Source organism: Fukomys damarensis, unplaced genomic scaffold, assembly GCF_012274545.1.
Source record: "Fukomys damarensis isolate Sample0158 unplaced genomic scaffold, DMR_v1.0_HiC HiC_scaffold_2, whole genome shotgun sequence".
Lineage (NCBI taxonomy): Eukaryota > Metazoa > Chordata > Mammalia > Rodentia > Bathyergidae > Fukomys > Fukomys damarensis.
The window spans coordinates 6,661,455-6,679,439 of NW_022900914.1; the positions used below are offsets into that span (position 1 = coordinate 6,661,455).

Below are 17,985 nucleotides of genomic sequence, written 5' to 3' on the forward strand. Positions count from 1 at the left end.
AGGCGCGGACCCCGGGACGGCCGTGCGCTGCAGAGGCCGCCTCCCGCCCTGATTGCGGTCTGCCACCCCGCTCGCTGCACCCAGGGCCCACGGTGCTGGAGATGTTCAACACGCTGCTGAGGCAGCTGCGGCTGAGCATCGACTACGCACTGACCGGGAGCTACGACGGGGCCCTGAGCCTGGGCACCAAGATCATCAAGGAACAGGAGGAGCGCATGTTCCAGGAGGCTGTCATCAAGACCATCGGTGGGGACCGGGCGGGGCCGGGAGACGGGGTGGGGAGGCGCGGGGGACACGGGGTGTACGCTCTGAGCAATCTGACCCAGGCTGGCCCTGGGTGAAACACAAAACAGCCTGGACAGGTTTCTCAGCCTGAGCTCTGTTCCTCCTCAAGCGGCTGCGGGGACTGAGGGAGAGGAAGAGAAGGAGGGCACAGGGGCACCTGGATGTGGAGAACTAGAGCTGTCCCTGCCCAGTGTGGGTCCTTGCTTTAGTAGAAAGGAAAAGTTAAAGCGCCAGGACGCATTTCCAGGCCAGAGCTTTTCCTGGAGGCTGAGAAACAGAAGGGAGAGGCCTCCGGTCTGAGCAGTAGCTGGAGGGGCGCACTCTGGTGCAGGGTTTCAGCCTGGCCTGTGCACCACAGAACGGAGGCCCTTTTTTTTCCGTGCTGCAGTGGAATGGGGTCGGCCAGTCAGTCAGTCCTGGTGTCGCAGCTCCAGGGAACCCTCCTTGCTTAAGGAGTGTCTGTCCCAGGGAGGTGATGGCTGTCTTCATGGTGGCCTCTTGCGGGAGGCCCTGCATGTCCCGGGACACCAGTAACTCCCCTTCAGGACAGCAGCAGGAAGCTGGAGGCCTCTCCACCATGAACAGTCTGGGACTTGGGGCCAGTACCTGGGTGACTGTGAATCCTAAATGTCACCCTTTCCTTGGTGCTCTCCGTCTTGAAGGGGAGTGAATCAGGCTGGGGAAGCTGAGGCCCAGTTAACTCTGCTCTGTTGATAACTTTAGAGTCTTGAAATACAAGTGTCCGAAGTTTTAAGGTGAAGCCTTGTTCTGCTTTTAGTTACCTGTTGGGCATCTCAGGTCCGAGTGAAGAGTCAAGGGTTTAGTAAAAACTGTTCTGTCTGCCTCAGAAGAAAACACAAAACGTGATTTTGACAAGTGACAGGTCAGGGACCCGGGAGTTACTTTGCCCCTTAATCTTGAGGTCTCTGATTTCATCAAAGCCGCCCCACAAGTGTGTGAGGAGCCCCTCACCTCAGAGGCTTCTTGCCCGGGCCCTCTGAGCTTCCTCTGATTTAGAAGGCAGCAGGGTGGGACAATGAGGTCAGAGCCCACAGAGGCAGGGCCTGCCCCAGGGAGTGGCTGGGGCTCCCGCCCTGTGCCGTCCTGCCCAACTTCTCCATACTTCCTTCCCCGGTGAGGGAGCCAAGGCCGAAACCACAGTGCCTCAAGGGTAAACAGGCCAGGGACAGAAAGGACTCTGAGCCCTTCCTCCAGGGGCACCCACACCTGTTCCTTTCAGTGCCCGCAGCTCCCTCAGCTGCCCCGCTGCACCTAGAGCAAGCCCCCGGCCGTGGGCCTCACCAGCTGACCCTCTCGGCCTCTCCCCGCAGGCTCCTTCGCCAGCACGCTGCCCACCTACCAGCGCTCTGAGGTGATCCTCTTCATCATGAGCAAGGTGCCGCTGCCCACCCTGCACCACGCCGTGGACGCTGGGAGGACGGGGTAAGCGGCTGCCCTGGCCCCTCCTGAGCCTTGTGCTCTGAAGCGGAGGCTCTGCCCTCTTCCCTCCTTTTATAACGCAGTTCCTCTTCAGCGGTTGGTGGGACCCTCAGAGCGCTCTTCAGGGGGAGCGTTAATTCCCTGGCGTGCTTCCTAGTCTGGAAGTCACCATCCTGGGTACCCAAGATCAGCCTCATGGGGAGCGCTGGGCTGACAAGTGCGGGTCTCCACCCGCATCTACAGCCTGGTGTGTGTGTCTCTGGCCCACAGGGAGAACAGGAATCGGCTGACCCAGATTATGCTGCTGAAATCCCTCCTTCAGGTGAGCCTCCCCTATTCCCGTTCCTGCTCTGTCTCAGGACATGGCAGGACACATCTCCTTCCACGAGACTAAAAGGCCATCACGTACAGTTGTGCAAGTCGCGTACTGCACAAATGTGCCCAGCCAGAAGGATGAGTGAGGGGCTGAATTCCAGCTACTCACTAGCCAGGCTGGCTATGCAAACTGGGGGCCACCCAGAGCAGGGCAGATACCTGTTTTTATTTTTGCAGTTTTCCTATTGGCTACTAATAACCCCATCAGTTAGGCAGTGTGTATCTTGAGATGGCATCTTCTGGTTCCTACCCATCTCCCTTCTAGCACCCTTCCCAGGTCCTGTCTCCCTCCGTTCCCCGACTTAAATCTTGGCCCTGTGCCTGTCTCATCTTCCTGCTGCCATCTTTTCCCTACACAGCAGTTCATAAGGCTCATTTTTTTGTTTTCTTTCCCTCTGTGTTTTTAGTACTGGGGTCAAATCCAGGGATTATCTGCCACTGAACTACATCCCCAGCCCTTCCTACCTGACTTATTTGTTTATATTTTGAGGCAGGATCTTGCAAAGTTGCTAACTTGCCCAAGCAGAACCCAAACTTGCAACCCTCCTGCCTCAGCCTCCCTCAGGGCTGGGATACAGAAGTGTGCAACCTCACACAGCTCGTCTGCCTCTTTCCTCCCTGAAGCCTCAGTCTGGGATTCTCAAACACCGTTTCCCACAGCCGCCAAGGCTCCTGGAGCCTTGCGTGGGGCTTTGTGATGTGCTCCTCCAGCACTATCTGTCCAGCCCTGGCCCTGGTGTCACAGCCGCGTTGATCTAGCCACTCTCCCTCCATCTCTTCAGCTGTTAAAGGCAGCCCCGGGGGAGTTTTCTAGAGATGCTGTCCTGGTGCTGCCCCTTATCTTGGAGTGGATTGTAGCAGGGCTGGGAAGTTGGAGGGTCCCATGCCGTTGCCTCCCCAGACCCCATCTCCTGCCTGCCCTGACCCTGTTCCAGCCGTACCAGCCTGGACAGACCCCAATCCCCACGTGGATCTTTTCCCTTTGCTCCAGCCTCCGTCCTCCACGTGGCCTTCCTGTGTGCCCGGCACCTCACGGAGGTGGCAGGCTGGGGCTTGCTCACTTGCTCCCCGCCTCAGTGAACACCACTGTCACTGCGGTGCTCTGCTGGGCTGGACCTTGGACAGTGTTATCTGTTCGTGCCTTTGGACTGACTTTTGTTGCCTCTGTACTGGGAGACACCTAACCAGATGGGTCTCCCACTCTGTGGCTCTCGTGTCCGTCCACACTCTCGCTGAAGCACTGCGCCCATGGTGTCGTCCCCTGACACTGCAACGTTGTGTCCTGGAGCTCCCTGGCCCTTGTTCCTCTCTGCTACTCATCCCTTGCTTGCTTTTAGCATTCAGGGTTCCTGCACCCTGTCCTGTCCCTGTCCTCCCATCTGTGTCCTGAGCCATCCCAAATAGTTTGTCTAGGTGGATGCTGGAGTGTTCAGAAAAGTTGTGTAGCATCCAGAGCCTGAGAGCGAGGGAGCGGATGGATACGCGCTCAGACGCCACTTCTGCGGGCTGTCTCTCCACCTGCTGGCTGCACCTAGGAAGGACACCTTCCTAGGCCCACCTCTGCTGGGCCCCTGCAGGTATCCACAGGTTTCCAGTGCAGCAACATGATGTCAGCGCTGCCCAGCAACTTCCTGGACCGCCTGCTCTCCACCGCTCTCATGGAGGATGCGGAAATCCGTCTCTTTGTCCTAGAGATTCTCATCAGTTTCATCGATCGCCATGGCAACCGCCACAAGTTCTCCACCATCAGGTGAACTTGGGCTCTCACCTGTGATGAGGAAAAGACTCCCTGTCTTCCTGGACAGTCACCTCACACCCCGGCGGGAGGGCAGGTTTTATATTCAGGGTGATCCCCACATCGATCTTGGAATCCTGCAAGGGGAGGAGACTGAGGTACAAGTGTGCCTGGAGGTCTGCAAGGTGAAAAGGAAGCGCTCACGGGAGTTCCGGTTTGGGGGAAGAAGGAATGTGGTGTTGTCATTGGAGACTGAGAGAATTTGGAGGGCACTGAGGCTTAAGAGAAAAGAGCAGGAACCTGAGAATGTGGGTGAAAATGGAGACTGGGCTGAGAACCAGGGCCAGGAGAGTGCAGGAGGCTTTGATGCCTTGGGGGATAAAGCCCAGTGACACTGTGTGAGCGAGCGCAAGACGCTCACCCAGGGCTGAGGGGTCCCTCTGTCCCTGTCCAGCACCCTCAGTGACATCGCGGTCCTAAAGCTGAAAGTGGACAAGTGCTCCCGACAGGACACCGTCTTCATGAAGAAGGTAGCTAAGGAGCCCCCAAGAGGCCAGGCCTGTAGGCCCAACCTTCCTGTCCCCAACTCACTGCTGACCGCTGCCCCAAAGCCTGCCCTTCTCTGCAATGGGGGTGATCTGTGAACCAGTACCCGCCCTGCCCCTTCACCCCCACCCCGGGCCTGAAGCCCACAGTGATCCTCACTACCTGGGCCACCCCTGCTGAGCCAGTCTAAGGCCACGGTTACGTGCCGCTCCTACAGCTGGGTTTGCCCATGTGTCCGGGGCCCATCTGTGCCTAATGGCACACTTCCGCTGGGTCTGCTCTAACGACTTCTGCTCCTACCCACCCACTGTGCTTGTCCTCTGCCACCCTGTTCTGCAGCACTCCCAGCAGCTGTACAGGCACATCTACCTGAGCTGCAAGGAGGAGAGCAACGTGCAGGAGCACTACGAGGCGCTCTACGGTCTGCTGGTGCTCATCAGCATCGAGCTGGCCAACGAGGAGGTGGTGGTGGACCTCATCCGCCTGGTGCTGGCTGTTCAGGTGGGGCCTGGGGGCAGGGCGCGGGACCAGGATTGTACACAGGGCCTGTTCTGGCCAAGTCCTAGTAAAAGTGTGGAGTCGCCGCTGTTCGGCCGTTGCTCCGCAGCCTGGGAATGCTGACAGTTCCTCTAGGAAGATCCCCTCGGCCTTGCCCGGGGAGCCCCAGAAATTGCTTAGTTCTTGGCTGTGGTTCATTCCCAAGGTAAAGGAGACCTAGGTAACACGGTCATCTGCTTGACTGCTGCTTCTGTAGGGCTGACCTACACTGTGACTTTCTCAGTTCTGTTTACCCCGAAGAGGTAGAATTTGGGATTCCTTTGTGTCCCAGTCCCCGACGACTCTCACGGCTTTCGTAGTTTAACATGGAAACCCAAGTTAGCAGGCCATCCGGTCCTAGGCATGCCTCTAAGTGTCAGACGTGTAGTAAGGGACCCCGCATCCCAGCAGTGGGGTTTCGGAGGCCTTGGGCAGTAGCAGTTGCTGCACTGTGACTGCCCCATGCAGTTGAGAGCACGGCCTCTGTGTTCAGCATCTCAGACCCCCCAGTTCAGGGTTCTTCATCTCCTTCGGCATTCATGAAGGAGACCATGTCTCCCGGGAAGTTATGGGTTAGCCGGGAAGAGATGAGTCATCTCTAAAGACATGTGGGGAGGGGTGGGTAGAGGGTGGGGACTCCAGTGTAGTTTGTCACTGAAAAGCTCCATCTGTGTTGCCACAGGACGTGGCCCAGGTCAATGAAGAGAACCTACCTGTGTATAACCGCTGTGCCCTCCACGCCCTGGGCGCGGCCTACCTGAACCTCATCAGCCAGCTCACCACAGTGCCCGCCTTCTGCCAGCACATCCACGAGGTCAGTGTCCTCGTGATCCTGAGTGCTGGGCCCTGGGCGGGCTCCTGGAGCCTCCCCTCCCCAGCTGCGCTGTGCTTAAGTCTTCAGCGTTGAAGAGAGGGTTGAAATCAGAGCTGATGGTAGGGGGAAGTCACATGCACAGCGTTTCCCCTGCCAGGTACAGTAGAGCAGGGAGGGGTTGGCCCAGGAGTGTCCTGGACCTGCTTCCGGCCCCCACATGGGGAGGTACACACCCCTCAGAGTGTGGACCAAAGCTGCTTACTAAGAGTGTGCCATAAAAGTTCTCACCTACCTCGAAGGCAGTGAGAGTAGAATAACAGACATCCACTTGCTGTCTGGGAGGCTGAGACAGGATGATTGCGGGTACAGACCTATCTCAGACAAGTTAGCAGCCTAATGAGACCCTGCCTCAAAATAAAAATGTTAAAAAGAGCTGGGGATGTAGCTCAGTATGAAGGCCCTGGGTTTAATTCCTACCACTAAAAAAAAAGAAAAATCCCTTAGTATATCTAATGTCCAGTGTAAGAAGATGTCAGTTGTAAGAAGATCTTCTAAAACACGCTGAAGTATTTATAAGCGGAATGGCATTATGTCCAGGATTAACCCTAAATGCACTGTCCATACCAAGTTGAAAGAAACTGCAGGTCCCAGCTGGCCTGCCTGGGCTGGCTGAGGTGTGGGGAGGGACAGTGTGGCCATGCCAGCGACCAAGGGAGGTGGACCCTGTCAGCCCCTGGGCTGACGAGGCAGGGCGGGAAGGGCTGTGCCTGGGCACCGCTCTCCCCATCAGAAGTCATGGACCCTAGTGTTGGGACTGGTGAGCGCTGGGCAGGGCCACCTCACCCACTCACACCTGCGTGCCCGCTGTCCCCTACTTCTCATCACCTTAGTGGCATTCACCTTCCTTGCCAAAAATTTGCAAAGGGTACCAAGGAAGGCTCCAAGGTCACTGTGTAGCAGGATGTTTTTACAACCCACAAGTTTGGACGTGGCACAGCCTAAGTTCTCTGTTTAAGTAGAAAGCACAGGAATGGGGGACAGGAGCAAGACACCGCCGTCCCCTAGAGCAAAGCAGCCTCGGCGCATGTGCGTCGGTCGTTATGGTGATAGCTTGCGCTCAGTCTCGCTGGGGACCTGGGTTTCTCATGGGGAAGCCTGGCTGTGGTGCTCTCCAAGGAGCCCGTGGGGGAGGAAGCGCGGGACTGGGCAGCCGCAGTGTCTGTCCCTGTCCCTGTCCCTGTGAGCTCCCCGGGTCCTCCGGGCGCAGCTCTCACCATTGGATTCCTCCCAAACTGAAGGTGATAGAGACCAGGAAGAAGGAGGCTCCGTACATGCTCCCCGAGGACGTGTTTGTGGAGAGGCCCAGGTGAGACATCTGGACACGGCTGCTGTGGAGGAGGTGGGGCCCCGTCCTCTGCTGGCTGGGCGGAGAGGACCTGGGGGGACGTGGAGGTGCCGTGGCTCATGCGCGAGCGAGGGCGCCCAGCCGGCTGGCTGTGGAGCTGCAGAGATGGCGCCCTGGAGCCCGCCGGCATTTCATTGAGACATTCTCTATGTAGCTGGTAATAAAACAGACCGCGGAAGGGTGCTGGGCAGGGGACTCAGCACAAACGTAACCAGTGATCATCTCTGGAAATGGAGCCAGGGGTGATTTCGCTTTCCCTTCTTTTTTTTCTTTGTCATTTTGCATAAGGAATATGTTACTTTCACTAAGGAAAGCTGTCAGGGAATCGTTCCCATCTCTTGTGACTCTACCTCGCCTCCTCTCCTGTGTTGTCCAGGCTGTCCCAAAATCTCGACGGAGTGGTGATTGAGTTCCTCTTCCGCCAGAGCAAGATCAGCGAAGTCCTGGGGGGCAGTGGCTACAATTCAGACAGGCTCTGCCTGCCCTACATCCCTCAGCTGACAGGTGCGGCTCTGTGCAGGGGCTCCAAGCCTGCCTCTGTCTTTTCGCGGCCGGGAAGGGCCTAGGTGTAGGACGCTCACAGTCTCTGTGATCGCCTACTACAGCATCTGAGGTGTTGCACGGGCATCAAAAGACACTTGGAAGCCATGGTGCAACATGGATTCCCCAGCTCCCCTGTGCTGAAGAGAGCATGCGCAGGCTGCAAACCAGCAACCCAGTTCAAGACCTCATTGCAGCTTACTGCCTAAAAAGTCTTATACAAGCCCCCACACACCCTGAATTTCTATTTCCTCAACTGTGGAGCACTTGCTTCAGAGGGTTGGAGTGAGGGGTCTGTGAAATAATGAAGGCAAATGCACTTGGTAAACGCCATGCAACAGTGGCTGCTGGTGCCGTTGGCGGAGACTATGTAAGTTGAAATATGCTTTCTGGTCATAAGCAGCTTCTTAGTGTTCACGAGTGATTGCAAAAACCGACCACAACTGGGGCAGAGAAGGCCCCGACCATTGGAAGCTTTCTGTTCCAGGAGCCCTTTGTATATCAAGCCAGGGAGGACTGGAGCAAGCAGAGGCTGAGGGGAACTGGACCAGGGCCTAACCCTGGCTCCCCAAGGGCTGGGACTTCAGTTTCTGGGCTCTTGTTTTCCAGATGAGGATCGTTTATCCAAGAGAAAGAGCATTGGAGAGACCATTTCCCTGCAGGTAGAGGTGGAATCCAGGAACAGCCCAGAGAAGGAAGAGGTAAATGTCCTTGTTGCTCTCCTGGTGAAGTTTCTGGAAGCGTAACGCCCCAGGCCCTCTTAACAGCACAGTGTGCCGAGTGCTGTGCAGAAGTTAGTTTCTCACGTAAAATGCTTTCCTGCGGCTCTCGTCAGATATGTCTCAGCCACTATCCCATCTTGCCTCCTCCCGTGAGTGCATCAGAAAAGTTACTCTGGAAAAGCTTGCTGGTGCCCATCCCCTGCGCACGGTGGGGGCCATGTCTACCCTGTTGGAAGTCAGGAGGCTTAGCAGGAGAGACTGAGGGTGAGAGTAGTGTTTATAGTGTTTCTTCCAGATATAACAAGTTTTTTAAAATAAAGGCTTAATTTCTTTAAAGTAGGTCTAAGTTCCCGGAGAGATTGAAAGGAGGATGCAGAGATTTCCTGTACCTCGCCAGCCTCCTCCACAATCACCAGCCTCCCCCATGATCAGTATGCAGAGGAGTCCGTGGGCTCTAGTCACCGAACCTACACGGACACATTATTGTCCCCTAAAGGCCACCATTCATATTGGGGTCCGTGCTCGCTGCTGTACATGCTATGGATTTGGACGTGTGCCCACCACTACAGTGTCATGCAGAGTATTTTCACTGTCTGGAAAATCCCATCCCCACCCGTTCATCCTTTCCTCCTGCCAACCCCTGACAACCAAGACTTTTTCAAGAGAAAGGTACAGCTGTGCCTTAAAGATCCCCCTTCCTTCCATCCTTTCTTGCAGTCCATGAATATCTAATTTCTATGCAAATTAACATGTGATATCTGCCATTCATTTCTCTACCTTAGCAGATAAAGCGAATGTACCCAGAAATCTAAGAAATCGCAGTGGAAATACCATGGTTACTGCCCTAAATGAGAGAGAAAGGGGGTGCAGACAGGAGGGAGAAGCAGTCGTGAGGTGCTGATCACAGCTTTTCTTTATGGTTACTGTTGTAGTAAGGGGACTGACAGAGTAGTGGGGGACGCTCCTCTGAGGGTGCTGGGGCAGCGAGGCTTGCAGAGGCCTTGGGCCCACAGACCTTGGCATCCCCAAGTTCTTACACTCGTTAGGGCTGGTGCACCCCAGAGTACAGCTCTGCCACCAAGCCTTTCCCCAGATGTGCCTGGAGGACAGAGAAATCTTTGGGAGTCGGGATCGGGCCTCGTTCCAGCCGTGCCCTTGACCACTTCGCGAATCGGGGGCCCAGAGCCCCTCTGGCCCCTTCCTGGATGGCAGGAAGCTCTGGCTGGGCTAACTGGATGTGCGAGGTGAGGAGGTGGAGCCGAGGGCCTCCAGAGAGCGCCCACTGTCAGGGACTAGGGAGCTCTATTGCATCAGGCCTCGGGGGAGCTGGCTGCTGTCTCGCCTGCAGAGGTGATTCTTGTGGCCTGAGAGGAGAGAGACCCTTGGAACTGATGAGTTAGTGAGGCTCAAAGAGAGGAGAAATGCTTACCTGGCTACAGGCAGGGCCCCTCCCCACTAGCAGCCTCCTGGAGCACCGTGTCAGCTCCTGCCTTCTTTAGCAGGCAGCTGCTGCAGGGTGGGGACCTCTGTCCCCTCCTCCCCTCCTGTCACACTGCACCGCTTCCCTCCTTCAGCCCACGTGTCCTGTTCCAGAATCTCTGGTGGCTCCCATGCCCATCCCTGTGGGTGGTGAATCGGTGCCGGTTTGGTTAGATCCAGTCCTGGGGTTCAGAGCCGGTTACGGCCTGTCCTGGCCCTACGATGTTATTTTATAGCTGCGCCTTCTCTGGAGGGGCCGCGCCCAGGCTCCCCTGCTGACCTCGTCCTTGTCCGCACGTCTGCTGGTGCAGGCCGTGTGGGAGCCCCTTGTTCCTTCGCACAGTGAGCTGCGTCCTCCAGCCCAGCTCGGCTTCTGTTTCCTTCTCTGCTTCTCCCTCCTGCTCTTGTCCAGTGACTCACACCATGCAGCTCCCGAGGGCCTCGCACACCAGTGTCTGGTGTTGGGCAGTGCTGCCCATGCATGGATGGCTGACTGCACAGAGGGGGAATCCTCAAAGCAGAGTAGAGCTCAGCACCACAGTTCCTCTAAGACAGATTTTGGGGTTTCCACCAGGTCCTGCCACTCCTTGGTCCCTTGCTCCAAGGCCCTGCCATGGACCACTGTTCCCAAGGGAGCCGCCAGCCTGAGCTGTGTCCCTGCCTGAACTTTGCGTTAGTGAGACTACATAGTGAGACCCTGTATCAAAAAACCAAAACAAAACAAAAAAGTTTTTATGCAGTTCTCAGAGTTGACATCATATTTGCCATCTGCCTCCTCTTGCTTGCAGTAGTTTTTGTGGATGATCTCTGACAAGCTTTTAAAGATTATGTGGCATTCTCCTCCCACGGGCATGGAGCAGGCTTGGGTAGGGGACAGGGCAACCAGTTCTCTTCGGTGAGGCTCGGGCTCCCTTCTGAGTCCACACTGAGGAGTCAGCTCGCCTTCCCGGCCCTGGCTGGCTGCACCCGTGCTGCTCTGGGGCTGTGGGAGGCCCATTAGGACATCTTCGGGAAGTACGGGCTGCCTCTCCTCTGAGCACGTCTGTCCCCTCTGCAGCGCGTGCCGGCTGAGGAGATCACCTACGAGACGCTGAAGAAGGCCATCGGTGAGTACCTCTGCCACTCCCATCTGCCACCCTTTCCCGTGTGACTCACCAGGGACTTGGCTTCCTGAAGAGTCCACATGGTCACCAAAGCTGCAGCTGAAGGCCACCATCCCAAAGGCACCGCCGGTGTCCCCGGTGTCCATGAACCAGGTGGCCCTCTTTTCTGTATTAAGGGCAGCTGCCAAGGCCCAGGCTGGATGGCCAATGAAGCAGAATTTTGTGTAAATATTTGACACTGTTTTGGTGGCGTGTGATACAAACAAGTGGACCCATGAAAGATACTGAGAGCGAATTGTATCGGCATTTATTTAATAAAGGCAGTAGACTTTAAAATACATGTTAGCTCACTTATCTGGGCAATCACAATGAAACAATCACATTAAGAAAATTTTTCTGACAGATTTAAGCCTTTAAATGTCATTTTTGGTTTTGTTTGGGGTTTTTTTGGTGTTTGCTTTTTTGGTTTTTTTGTTTGTTTTTTGAGACAGGGTCTCACTATGTAGTTGAGACTGATCTGGAACTCACTGTGTAGCCCAGTCTGGCCTCAAACTCACAGCGATCCTCCTGCCTCAGCCTCCCAAGTGCTGGGATTACAGGTGTGTGCCATCACACCCAGGTTAGCCTTTTAGTGTGAGTGGTACACTTTCTGATTGTACCCATTGCTTGCCCTTTTTTGGTTGTTTTTGGTACTGGAGATTGAACCTAGGGCCTCCCAGGGTGCTGAGAGTACAGTCGTGTACCACCATGCCTAGCTTGCTTATCTTCTTAAATTGAACACGGTAAACATATTTGACCCCATACACTTTTTTGGGGGGTGCTGTCTCATTTTGGATACCAAGTGGCCTGAGTAAAGCCCTAAGCTAAGTGGCCTCAGCCTGTTCTGCAATAGCGGCTCTGTGGGGTTTCCTGGTCATCTGTTGATGTCCCTTTTCGAATTACCCACAATACTGAAATTAACGACTGCTCCAGGACTTTCTGCTGACAAGTCCTAGCGGCAACGCTACTAAACTCAGTACTAGGACCGGGCTGAGCCTCAGAGGGGCTGGGAAGCTGTCCCGCCTCTCTGGGGCCCAGTGATTGTACCATACCCCCCACGCCACTGCCCCTCGCCCCTTGGCAGAGGTCACCCGCCTTCTCCCTCCTTGAGCCCTGCCCCGTCCTCAGCAGCGGGGAGGACCGAGGGCTCACCCAGCCGTGTGTCCCTGCACAGTGGACAGTGTGGCGGTGGAGGAGCAGGAGCGTGAGCGGCGGCGGCAGGTGGTGGAGAAGTTCCAGAAGGCGCCCTTCGAGGAGATCGCCGCCCACTGCGGGGCCCGGGTAAGTGGAGCAGTGCAGGCCAGGCCTGGCAGACCTGGGCCCAGAAGACCTTTCTGGCTCCTTGTCCTCTAGAAATCAGGGCTCGGCGTCCAGGACAGGGACCTCTGTGTTGTCCAGCACCCTACAGTGCCCCGTTCCAGACAGTTCAGTCAAACTCTGTATAATCACACTAGCAAGCGTGGAAACGGGTGCTGTCCATTCCTCAGCTCACTTTGCTCTCTTGACTCCGTGAGGTTGGTGCCTTACATCCCCGCTTTGCAGCACAGCGGGGGAAGGAGTGACCACAGCATTCCAGGTCTTCAAGTAACATTTGCTGTCAATAAAAATCCACACAGTTTTATTTTGTGTGCTTACATAGTCACACATTTTATACGCATGTAGAAAATGGACTTTCCCAGCCTCCCTTAGCCTAACTTCTCCCCAACTCCGCATGGTTGAGGGCTGCTCCCTGGACACCTGAGAGTTGGGACAGGGCCAGCACTAGCTCAGTCCCCTGAGTCCACGGCCAAATTGAGGGGCAGAAGCCTTGAACTCCAGAATTGCTTGCCAGTGTCTCGCCTGGTTTCCCTGGGCCTCTGTCCTGTCCCCACCAGCCTTTAACAGATGGCAGTCCCTGGCCTGAATCCTCAGTGAGGGCCCACAGACTAGTGCTGGGAACAGCTCCACCCGGCCCCTTTCCGTGGCTGCCACTGCCTGGCACCACCGGTGTCCCCTGGGTGGGTAGGCTGCATCCGCCTGTGGGGTCCCAGAAGCCCCGACTCACGGCCCCTCTGTTTGTGTCTAGGCATCACTGCTGCAGAGCAGACTCAACCAGATCTTTGAAATCACCATCCGGTAAGCAGTAGCCCCGGGCAGGGCACCCCTGCTGCTCACCAGGGCTGGGATCAGCAACCAGCTCCCCTAGATAATGAAAATGAAGAGGGGGGAAAGCTGGCTCAGTGAGGCCTGGAAAGAGCCGGGGTCTGGCTGGTGCTTCATTTCCTGGTACAGCCTGCAGAGAATTTAGGCTGAGCTGTAGATCCTTGGAGCAACTTAAAAATCTAGGAGCCTGAGGGGTAACCAGGTCCCCGGCGCCAGGCAAAGAGAAACCCAGATTGGCTGCTGTGTAGTTGCTCGGGGCCAGGACCCCAGAATTCAAGCCTTACAGTTTCTCCTCCCTTTCCCAGGCCCCCGCCCAGCCCTTCGGGGACCATCACCGCAGCCTATGGCCAACCGCAGAACCACTCCATACCCGTCTACGAGATGAAGTTTCCCGATCTGTGTGTGTACTGAGCTCCCGGGGCTGAAGCTGCTCACAGGGACAAGGTCTGAAGGAAGGGCTGACCCTCACGCCCTTCCCTGCCCCTGAAAATCTGGCTGGGATCTCTGACTTCACCCCTCCCACCTCTGCCTGCCCTCTCGGAGGAGGACCCAACGACCCGCCCCTTGGGGGCCGAGAGCGTCTCATCCGTGCCCTTCGTCTTCTCTTTTGTGTCAGCCAGGGGCAGGGAATCGTGGGGTTGTCTCAAGAGAGAAGGGGGAACTCCACTGCTGGATGAAGGGCTTCCCCTTGGGCCACATCCGGTGTCCCCAGAGGAGACAGCCAGCTGCAGACTCCATTGGTCTGAGGAGGAACCAAGGAAAGCACCCCTTGGAAAGGAGGAGCGGTGGGAGCTGGAGACAGCGCCACTCTCCTCCCGAGCGGCCCCTGCCTCCCCACTCTTGATGTTCCTCAGTTGTCCACTGTTTTTCTGCTGTTACTCAGCATTGAGCCCCTTGTAACTGGAGCAGGGAGTGGAGGGGGAGCGCAAGCTGCATCCCTCTGTAGAACCTCTGGCCTCCTTCATTCCGAGGGGACTTGCGGGTGGTTCTCTGTCTTCTGAATGTTTCTCTGAGTTAGTTGGATTCTCTCTCTGTGTTGTCTTTCTTCCAAGGACCCTAAGGAGTTTCCACACAGCCTCTGGGATGAGGGAAGGCGGAAGAAGATTGTCCAGTTCAGGGATGGCGAACCTTTTAGAGCTTTCAGCGGTAGCAATCAGCCAGCTGTGGCACCCGTGCTGTAGGTCCACCACCCCTGGACTAGTTTTAGATGATTCATAAGAGCAGCACCCGAGGCCTGTACACAGAGTCTCCCAGAAAGACACTCCTGGCTGGGCTAGGGAAGCAAGGCCAGGGAGGAGTGGGGACAAGGGTGTGTCATCAAGGAAAGGGGGAGCCAGCCCCTACTGTTCAAGTGATTTCTTCATACTCTGGAAAAGTGGGGCATCAGTCCCACCTGGCCTCGCTTGTAGCCTGGGAAGAGGCCGTGGAGACCCCTCTGGGTTCTGGGCTTCTGTTTTTCCTGAGTGCAGCAAACCCAGAGCCAGCCAGGGTGTGAAAAGGCTGCTGCTCTCCCTATGGTGCCCTGTCTGACCCTCCTCTGGTGCCTCTGGGTGTCCCAGGTGTCTCTGGAAGCAGCCCCTGCGGCCCAGAGTGGTCCTTCCTTTTCCTTCCAGACTTTCTGTAACTTCCCTGAGCTCACATAACTCACACTGAGGTATGAATGGTCAAATATTCCCTTCTGGAATAGTTACTTTTAAAAGGGGGAAGGAAGAGTAGATTTCTTGACCGAGAGGAACCCCTTTTTAGGGTACAGTTTTAGGCAGTATGACAAGGTCAGGAGGAGGGGGTTTCTGCTGAGGGTGGCCTCAGATCCCAGCCCTCACAGTGACAGGCTCTCATCGGGGCAGACGGGTGCCTCTCCCCAAACCGGAGAGCCCCTCACACGCTGCTCTGCACCTTCTTGCCCTTAGCCTTGTCGTCTCCACCTTCAGACGCCCTTCCCAGGGTCACTGCCCCAGTGCTGTACGCAGTGGCTTCTGCATGACCTGTACCATCACAGGCCGGTGGGGGGCGCTCCCACTCCCCAAGGCTTTGGAGCTGTATTTTGTGGCTTTTGTGTAACTTATGCTCATCCCAGTTCTACAAGCATGAATTTAGATTTATCTCTAATGTCTCATTATTTAAGAAACTAAGTTTAATTTTAAACAAACTTAAACCCAAATAGTGTCTGGAAAAAACTAAAAGAAAATCTAAACCTTGGGCCACAAATGTCCTTCCTCACCAGATCATCCCATTGCTTATTCCCCGCTTGGCTAAGACAGGGAACTGTGTGTCTCCCCTGTACCCGGTGGCGTGAAGGTCCTCCCGGCGCCTCCTCCACCCTGAGCACGGCCCGTGGGCCCTGGTTCTGGGACTCGGCAGTCATTTCCTTGAGTGTCTTTAAAGGCAGCTTCAGAAGTAGAGACCTGGAGTTTGCTCAGACATTTCTGTCCCTCACCCACTCCTGAGAAGAGAGAAAAGGAAACTGCAGGCTTCTGTGTAGACCTGACTGCAGCTCCCTCTGTCTAAGCAAGGCAGCTTTCTCTACACCAGGGCCGCTTAGCAGCCGTTCTTATCTGCACTTCAGCTCAAATTTACTCAGTAGAATCCTAGGTTGCCTGCTGATGTGGAGTGCACTCTGATGCCTCAGAATCGGGAAGTTTAATGAGTCACCTTGGACAGAATGAAGTGGTGGATGCAGTCACGGCTGCAACCCCGTCACCGGGCAGAGTTGGGTGGGTCCTAGGGGGCGGAGCTTGCTGCCTGCCCTGTCTTTTTTTCTCCCTGCCTCCCTGCCCCATTTTTCTGCCTGTCTCTGCTGTGAGCTTGAGCCAAGAGGAGCCAGCCAGCCCACTGAGACCGGCCACCCCCAAAAGCTATCAGGGACTCCGGCTTTGTGGGCAAGGGGCAGGGTGGTCAGGTGCCTGCTGATAGAACTCAATAGGTGCGAATGTGTTTGAGATTTGGAAGTTCTGTTAATTTGGTTGGGACACAAAAGTGCATCCATGTAGTCCGGGGTGCTGCCTGCTTTCCTTGCCCTGGGGTCTCAGTGCCTGGCCCATTCCCAGTTTCTTCTCTGATGAGTAGGATAAGTGGTTTCTTGACTCCTAAACAGCCTCATCACCAGGGGTGGAGCCTATGCAGAAAAGTCCTGGATACCCTCCTGCCCAGCCTCCCCCACTACCCATACACAAATGGACGAGCGGGACAAGGTGGGGCCTGGGACCAATGCATGTACTCGAAGTGTGGCATCGTGTCACGTATGTGCTGCCTTTGCCCTAGCTGTTCGATGGCCGCAGGACACATTTCAGCCAGGGTAGGCATCAGAACAGCTTTTAGGTTTAAACAGCAAACCTCTGGGCTGGGGGTGCTGCTGGTCACGTTGGATTTCAGTTGTGGTTGAATTGTCCCCAGGCCTCCCGAAAGGCTACAAGAAGTGCTGTTGAGAAGTGAGGCTGTTTTTCCTGGTTCTTCGTCATAACCAGAAAATGGCAGCCGGCTGGCTCAAGGGCCTTTAGAGAAGGGCAAGACCAGGGTTGTGGGGCTGAGTTGTGTTTAAAGGCAGATAAGGGTCATCCTAGCAGGGCAGGCCACACCTGCTTTACTCCAAATCAGACCTAGGTCCGAAGACTGCAGGAGAAGGGTCATGGTGGGCTCTGTCCTGGAGCCAGGCTGCTGGGACGTGGTGAGGAGCCACAGGGCCAGGGAAAGGGTTCTGGCCAGAAGGCAGTTTCTGAGCTCTCCTGGGACCCCCACCCAGCTGACCAGGTCTTCATGCTGCAGGAGACCCCAGGGCCTCCAGAGCGCACCGCCTTCCCCTTGCACTTTTCCTTGACTCGGTTCTGGCATAGGAAGTGCAGAGCGTGGGTCCGCCTGTACTGCAGCACGTACATGGTAATGTGTCTGTGTCCGACTGGACCTTACGGCCTGGCTGAGTCTGTGTGTGTGCCTGTGAGTGTGCATGTGTGTGACGTAGTCCGTAGTTGGCAACACCCATGTATAACATCTGACATATTTATATGTGAGCGCACAATTAGTGCCTGTGGCAGTTTTCTGTATTTTAAACTTGTTGCATCAAATTATTTTAGGGAAGAAGGGGAGTATAGGAAGGACTCTTAGCAAGATCATTCTTTAGAACTATTAGTCGCAATTTCCCAATGAGTCTTCATGATGCCCTTTTCAAATAAATGTTAATGTTGTCACTACATGGCTGTCGATTTGAAATCTTTACATCGTTTTTCCAGGTAAAAGCAGACTCTGAAAATACCAACAGTGTACTGCTGACATTTATCCCACCCCACTGACCCTGACAACCTGCCTCAAAACAGAGGTGGGAAAGGATCCAGCGTGAGGTGTCATCGGGTGGGCCAGGCCATTCCTCATTCTGGCTCATTTCCCATGACCCAAGGACTCCCTCCGCATCAGGAATTCCCAGCGTGCGTCCCTCATTTTCTTTCATCGTGAACTCGAAGAGCTTCAAAATACAGGGTGTATGGTTAAGCACCGTATACTGTGCTCATGTTTCCCTGATGGCTTTAATGTGTACCATTCGCTGGTGTGTCTAACAGAAATGATAGGCACATGGGTTTATACCTGTAGGTGTCTGGGAATCTCTTGTGAACACTAAATGTGTGACTGCAGACCTGCGGCCCCAGTATTGTGAACTCACCGCAACAAGACAAAAAGAAACAACGCCTGGCTCCTGTCCTGCAGAGCTTGTAGTATCCCTGAGAGGAGAACAAGACAAGCGCGCAGCAAGTGACTTGTCATCTGAGCCCAACAGCACGCCGTCCAATGTGGAGGTGCTGGCTGCAGAAACCTTGAAATGGGCAGGGGCAGCTGGG

At 55.5% G+C, this 17,985-nt stretch overlaps 1 protein-coding gene across 1 annotated transcript in view; it reads left to right on the forward strand.

The window, feature by feature from the left end:
• Positions 1 to 17,433, forward strand: part of Efr3b (EFR3 homolog B) — a 42,401-nt gene extending 24,968 nt beyond the window's left edge. Inside the window, exons 9-22 of the mRNA XM_033763104.1 lie at positions 1 to 246; positions 1,617 to 1,728; positions 1,996 to 2,047; positions 3,678 to 3,850; positions 4,290 to 4,365; positions 4,721 to 4,882; positions 5,601 to 5,732; positions 7,031 to 7,098; positions 7,514 to 7,641; positions 8,287 to 8,378; positions 10,936 to 10,984; positions 12,195 to 12,301; positions 13,086 to 13,135; positions 13,468 to 17,433. The exon at positions 1 to 246 is cut by the window's left edge and continues 25 nt beyond it. Coding sequence (XP_033618995.1) covers positions 1 to 246; positions 1,617 to 1,728; positions 1,996 to 2,047; positions 3,678 to 3,850; positions 4,290 to 4,365; positions 4,721 to 4,882; positions 5,601 to 5,732; positions 7,031 to 7,098; positions 7,514 to 7,641; positions 8,287 to 8,378; positions 10,936 to 10,984; positions 12,195 to 12,301; positions 13,086 to 13,135; positions 13,468 to 13,573 — 1,553 coding nt within the window. The 3' untranslated portion in view covers positions 13,574 to 17,433. The remainder of the gene's footprint in view (positions 247 to 1,616; positions 1,729 to 1,995; positions 2,048 to 3,677; positions 3,851 to 4,289; positions 4,366 to 4,720; positions 4,883 to 5,600; positions 5,733 to 7,030; positions 7,099 to 7,513; positions 7,642 to 8,286; positions 8,379 to 10,935; positions 10,985 to 12,194; positions 12,302 to 13,085; positions 13,136 to 13,467) is intronic.
• Positions 17,434 to 17,985: the final 552 nt, after the last annotated feature.